General features: G+C 37.3%; 3 protein-coding genes across 3 annotated transcripts in view; all 3 read left to right on the forward strand.

Annotated features, from left to right (window-relative positions):
- Nucleotides 1-1,167, forward strand: part of LOC131858492 (uncharacterized) — a 1,254-nt gene extending 87 nt beyond the window's left edge. Inside the window, exon 1 of the mRNA XM_059211743.1 lies at nucleotides 1-1,167. This exon is cut by the window's left edge and continues 87 nt beyond it. Within this exon, the coding sequence (XP_059067726.1) occupies nucleotides 1-1,167 (1,167 nt within the window).
- A 905-nt stretch (nucleotides 1,168-2,072) lies between these two features.
- LOC131858495 (ATP-dependent DNA helicase RRM3-like) lies at nucleotides 2,073-3,374 on the forward strand. Its single transcript, XM_059211745.1, has 2 exons — nucleotides 2,073-2,174; nucleotides 2,559-3,374. Exons 1-2 carry the CDS (start codon nucleotides 2,073-2,075, stop codon nucleotides 3,372-3,374), a joined length of 918 nt encoding a protein of 305 aa, XP_059067728.1.
- Nucleotides 3,375-3,611: 237 nt separating this feature from the next.
- LOC131858497 (uncharacterized) lies at nucleotides 3,612-4,235 on the forward strand. Its single transcript, XM_059211747.1, has one exon. The coding sequence runs from the start codon at nucleotides 3,612-3,614 to the stop codon at nucleotides 4,233-4,235; it is 624 nt and encodes a 207-aa protein (XP_059067730.1).
- The last annotated feature ends 834 nt before the right edge of the window (nucleotides 4,236-5,069 follow it).

Here is a 5,069-nt window from a genome sequence, read left to right on the forward strand (position 1 = left end):
GATTGTTTCTCTTCTGCAAAATACATTCAAGCATTGAAGACCTTCCGTGCTTGCATTGATTCATTATCGACACTTCAAACATGTAGTATTTGTAAAGAAAGATATATTGGGATGCTTGTTCGCAAATGTCACCCAGAAATTGTCTGCTCCAGATGCTTTGCTGAAAGAGGCATTCATCGCTTCTCTTCAACTAATAAATTAGACCCAGGTGAACAACCCCTTGTCTTAAAGAAGCTTACCCAGGTAGAGGAGATGCTTATTTCTCGCGTATCTCCTGTTTTGCAAGTCACTCACGCAAGAGGCGGCCAATACAAATACTTTGGTCACCCGATAAGTTTCCCTCAAGACATCTCTGAAATTGCAAAGACTTTGCCTCGCAAATTGCAGGATTTGGAAGTCCTCATAATCCAAAGAACCAATATTCAAGGCCACAAATATGACTGCTATGTCAATAAATTTCATGTTATGGATGCATTGACATTTAAAATTCAACATGACCAATACTACAAGGAAGTTATCATTGATTTTGATGCTCTGAACCTGCTTCCTGATGTTACAACAGATGTTTCAACTATGTTGAATATGTTGCAAGACATTGACAATGAAATACCTGTTCCTCCAATAGCAGATTATTCTGACTCTACCAATCCATATGCCACAGACATTTCATCGTCCTTCATCCCAACAATGCCTGGTGTAGCTCGTGAGCTGGAGGCTATTAAAGACACATTACAACTACATACCACTGAAAAGAATATTTTGCCTTGGCCTCAAATAAGCTCCTCCTTGATAAATGAATATAACACTGAAGGTTTGTTGAGTATGGAATTTCCAGCACTCTTTCCAACTGGTATTGCCCTCCCGCTCCAGCCACATACCAAACATGTTCATTTGCATGAATATGCACTCCACTTGATAAGATACTTCGACCAAAGATTTGGTCAGCATGTCAAGTTCTGGTATTTCATTTATAATCTGATTATGTGCCACCATTCACAGCAATCTGTAGTTGTCTTTATTAGAACTAATATAGAAGAGGCCTTCCCAAGCAATTTGCAAGCATTGCATGACCGTTTGCAGAACACGCCTGATGACCAGCTGCCAAAACAGCTCCTCCACTTTGGTGCAACTCTTAGAGGCACTAGAGCATATTGGAATAAATCCTGAAAGGAGCTCACAGCAATGATCTCCCAATTGGGAACCCCAACCCTTTTTTTCACATTGAGCTCAACTGATACTAAATGTCCTGACCTGCATACCCTTTTCAATGAAGATAAAGGCAAAAACATAGAATCCACAAGAAAACAACTAGTGGAAAATGTAATTCACAATCCACACATAACAGCCTTGTACTTGCACAACAGGTTTGCAATATTTCGTGAAGAAATTATTCAAAATTTATTCAAAGCAAAAGACCTCTAGTATAGATATGAGTGGCAACATCGTGGCTCAGCACATATTCATGGATTTCTATGGCTCCTTGGTGCACCAAACATAGAAATCATTGATTGGCAAAATGACAATGAAGTCCATATGGCTAAAACTTTCTTTGACTCATACGTTTCTGCTTGGAACCCTCGTACCAAAGCTGACTGAAATAATACAGTTTCCTACACTGCAATAGATGATCCATGCTTGGTTGATACTGCAAATATATTCTCAATGCCCCCAACAACCATTACGAAGCATTGCTAAATACTTTGGAGAGACACACAAAATGCACACAAAATATATGTCTCAGGAAAAAAGGCCATTTATTGCAATGTCATTACAAAGCTCCATGGCCTGAACAGGAAACATCTACATTAACAATTGATAGTGACAATAAACCATGTTATGCACCTGCAAGGAATGATGACTGCTTGAATATTCATAACCCTTGCATGCTTTCAATATGGTGGGCTAACATTGATTGCCAGCCTGTTACTTCAAGAAAAGCAGTCTTACAATACATTTCAAAGTATGCTTCAAAATCTAAAAAAAGATCAGAATCTTATACTGAAATGCTAAAAACTATTGTAAATACAACTACTTCTAAAGATACTATCTTATCAACATACCAAAAAATTATGATGGGGATAATAGCAGACCGTGATATTAGCACACAAGAGACTTGTCATATGTTGCAGAAATTGCCACTCATTATCTGTAGCCGACAGTTTATATCTCTTAATGTTAGTAGGAAAGCACTACATCGTATCACAAAATTAAACCATGAAACAGACCTATCAACAAGCTATATCCATGCTTACATGTAACGCCCTTCTCAATTGAATACAACAACTCTCTTACAATCTGCACAGGAGTTTTCATATATGCCACATCGAAAAAGAACAAAATGGCAACTTCGAGAGAAAAAAGCAATTATAAATGTATATCCAAACTTCACTGCCCCCCCCCCCCCATTGAAGACATTGATGAATTTGAGATTTTCTGTTGGTCTGAACTCTTACTGTACAAACCATTCCGTGACATACCATCAGATATAGGCACTTCCAAAGATCAGATAATACAAAATTGGAAAGTCTTTAGTTCTGAGTGGTTGCAACATTCTACAGGCTCCTCCACCTCGAGATATAGATGATAGTGACACTAATGATTCTCAACATCAAGAAGACTCAAATCTATTTGAATGGGAATTCCTATCTCAAATGGGTCCAACAAATAAATTTACCAGAGATGAACTACAAATGTTAGGGCGACGTGACTATGATTTAAGCTACTTCTGGCCCACCAATATTCCAAATCAGCAATTACAGTCTACTGCTGTCCAATTCATATGTGCAACAAAATTACAATTTCAACCTCCTACAAACCAAGCCTTGCCCATAATCAATGACAAAACCCATCTCTCAGCTCAGCAAAGCCTTGCAATTCACATAATTCTACATCACCAATCTCAACAAATTGCAGCCCAGCCTCTCCGAATGATTATTCAAGGATCGACAGGAATAGACAAATCATTCTTGATAGATTGCATTAGACAAAAGTTAAATATCTCTGGAAGCAATAAGACAAACACATTATTAGTTCTTGCACCTATAGGTGTTGCTGCTTATAATATTCAAGGAACAACTATTCATGCAGGCCTCTGCATTCCTATAAAAGAAATGCATCCTTTGATAGGGCAAGCATTGTTCACATTCCAAGAGTGTTTTAGGCATGTTAAATATCTTCTAATAGATGAAATGAGCTCCTTGGGTCCTAAATTGCTATTGAAGATTGACAGTCGCCTCCGCCAAGCATTCCCTAATAAACAACATGAAACCTTTGGTGGACTCTCCATGATCCTTGTAGGTGATCTTGGACAGCTCCCACCTGTAATGGACAAACCAGCTTATGCTTCTCACTCTACAGCTCTCAACTTGTGGTGATCATTTACAACAATTGTAACATTACATACAATTTTCTGCCAACAAGGTACCTCTGTTAAGCAACAACAATTCAAAAGCATCCTCCAAAACATAAGAGATGCCCAGCCTAACAAGCATGCTTGGTAGATGTTAATGAACCAAACAAATACAAATCTCACCCTTTTGCAGCAAACGGAATTCAACTCATCCATCCTTTTGTTTGCAACAAATAGCTCGACAACACTGCACAACAAAAGAATGTTGAAGGAATTAAATTTGTCCATTGCTCTTAGCATTGCACATATTGCACAACAAACTAATACTGAATATGATAACAATGAACAGTTACCATTGGAGCTACTATTATGTGAAAATCAGCAAGTAATGTTGCTAGCTAACTTATGGATTGAAGTTGGCCATGTGAATGGTTCCATTGGCCTTGTTAAAAACATTATCTATGAACCCAATACCAAACCACCAGACTTGCCAAAATTTGTTATTGTCCACTTTCAGAATTATAAAGGCCCTCCATGGGATACATTGCATCCAAATGACATACCCATTACTCCCATTACCCGAGGCAAGCGTACACAAATTCCATTGACAACCGCTTGGGCCATAACTATTCACAAATCTCAAGGACTTACATTGGATAAAGCTACAATAGACATAGGCAACACTGAAAAGCAAGGCCTAACATTTATAGCTATCTCAAGGGTCAAATCAATTGATGGAATATGCATTCACCCACCTTTCTCATTTGAAAGGTATGCAAAAATGCAAAAAAGTGCTTTTACCACCATAAGAAAGAAGGAAGAAGCTCGATTGCAACAACTCTCAGCCCTCACAAGTGCACCGCTAGATTGCAATCTACATCTATAAAATCCTTGTAGACATGTTTTGGCCTTCGCACCTTCACCAACCAAATGGATAATATTTAGCAACAACCATTCTAACTTCTCCACTTCTATTACACAGGTACAAAAATTCCAATACTCATATATGACAATTCCCACTTAAAAATTTTCCCATTTCTTAATATGCTATTTAAGTTGAAATATCATTTCATATACTAACATATTCGTGTTTTCGTATTTTCACTGGCTGTGCAGGTTACCTTCCGCATATACACATTTCAATTCTTTATTGCTGTAAAATAAATTGTTTTTTCATCAAATGATTCACATTCACCACCAACCATTCTGCATTCTCCACTGCTATTACATAGGTACAAACATTTCACTTCTAATATATTGCAATTCCCACTTCAAAGTTTTCAGCATTCTTAATATGCTATTTAAATTAAAATACCATTTCATACACTTGCATATTGATACTTTCACTTTTTCAACAGCTGTGTAGGTTAAATTGCCCATATACAAACTTTCAGCTGTTTATTGCCTCCACAAAAAAATTTCCAGCTTACAAACAATTCAACAATGTCACTACTCCACGATGCACCTCCAATGTAAGTTCTCCAAACTTTGAAGAACTAAATAACTAAAATATAATTTATTTACCAGATTTCCTCCTACACAACCCCTAACTCTGTCTATCTTTTATTTCTTGTCTGACCTTTCCAGATTTCCAAGCGCCATACAAGTTACGAACACAACAATATTCAAACGCAATTTCACTTCTCGCAACTCTCTTAAAATAGCATTCTCTAGCTTTTCACACATCATTGTTATTAAACAAACTCAATACATATTCATA

Source organism: Cryptomeria japonica, chromosome 1, assembly GCF_030272615.1.
Source record: "Cryptomeria japonica chromosome 1, Sugi_1.0, whole genome shotgun sequence".
Classification (NCBI taxonomy): domain Eukaryota; kingdom Viridiplantae; phylum Streptophyta; class Pinopsida; order Cupressales; family Cupressaceae; genus Cryptomeria; species Cryptomeria japonica.

Excerpts from the sequence above, each read along its gene's own strand:
- LOC131858495 (XM_059211745.1), top strand. The coding sequence starts at position 2,073 with ATGGGGATAATAGCAGACCGTGATATTAGCACACAAGAGACTTGTCAT. Across the intron at positions 2,175-2,558 it reads GACAGTTTATATCTCTTAAT|GCTCCTCCACCTCGAGATAT; the intron begins GTTAGTAGGAAA and ends AACATTCTACAG.
- LOC131858497 (XM_059211747.1), top strand. The coding sequence starts at position 3,612 with ATGTTGAAGGAATTAAATTTGTCCATTGCTCTTAGCATTGCACATATT.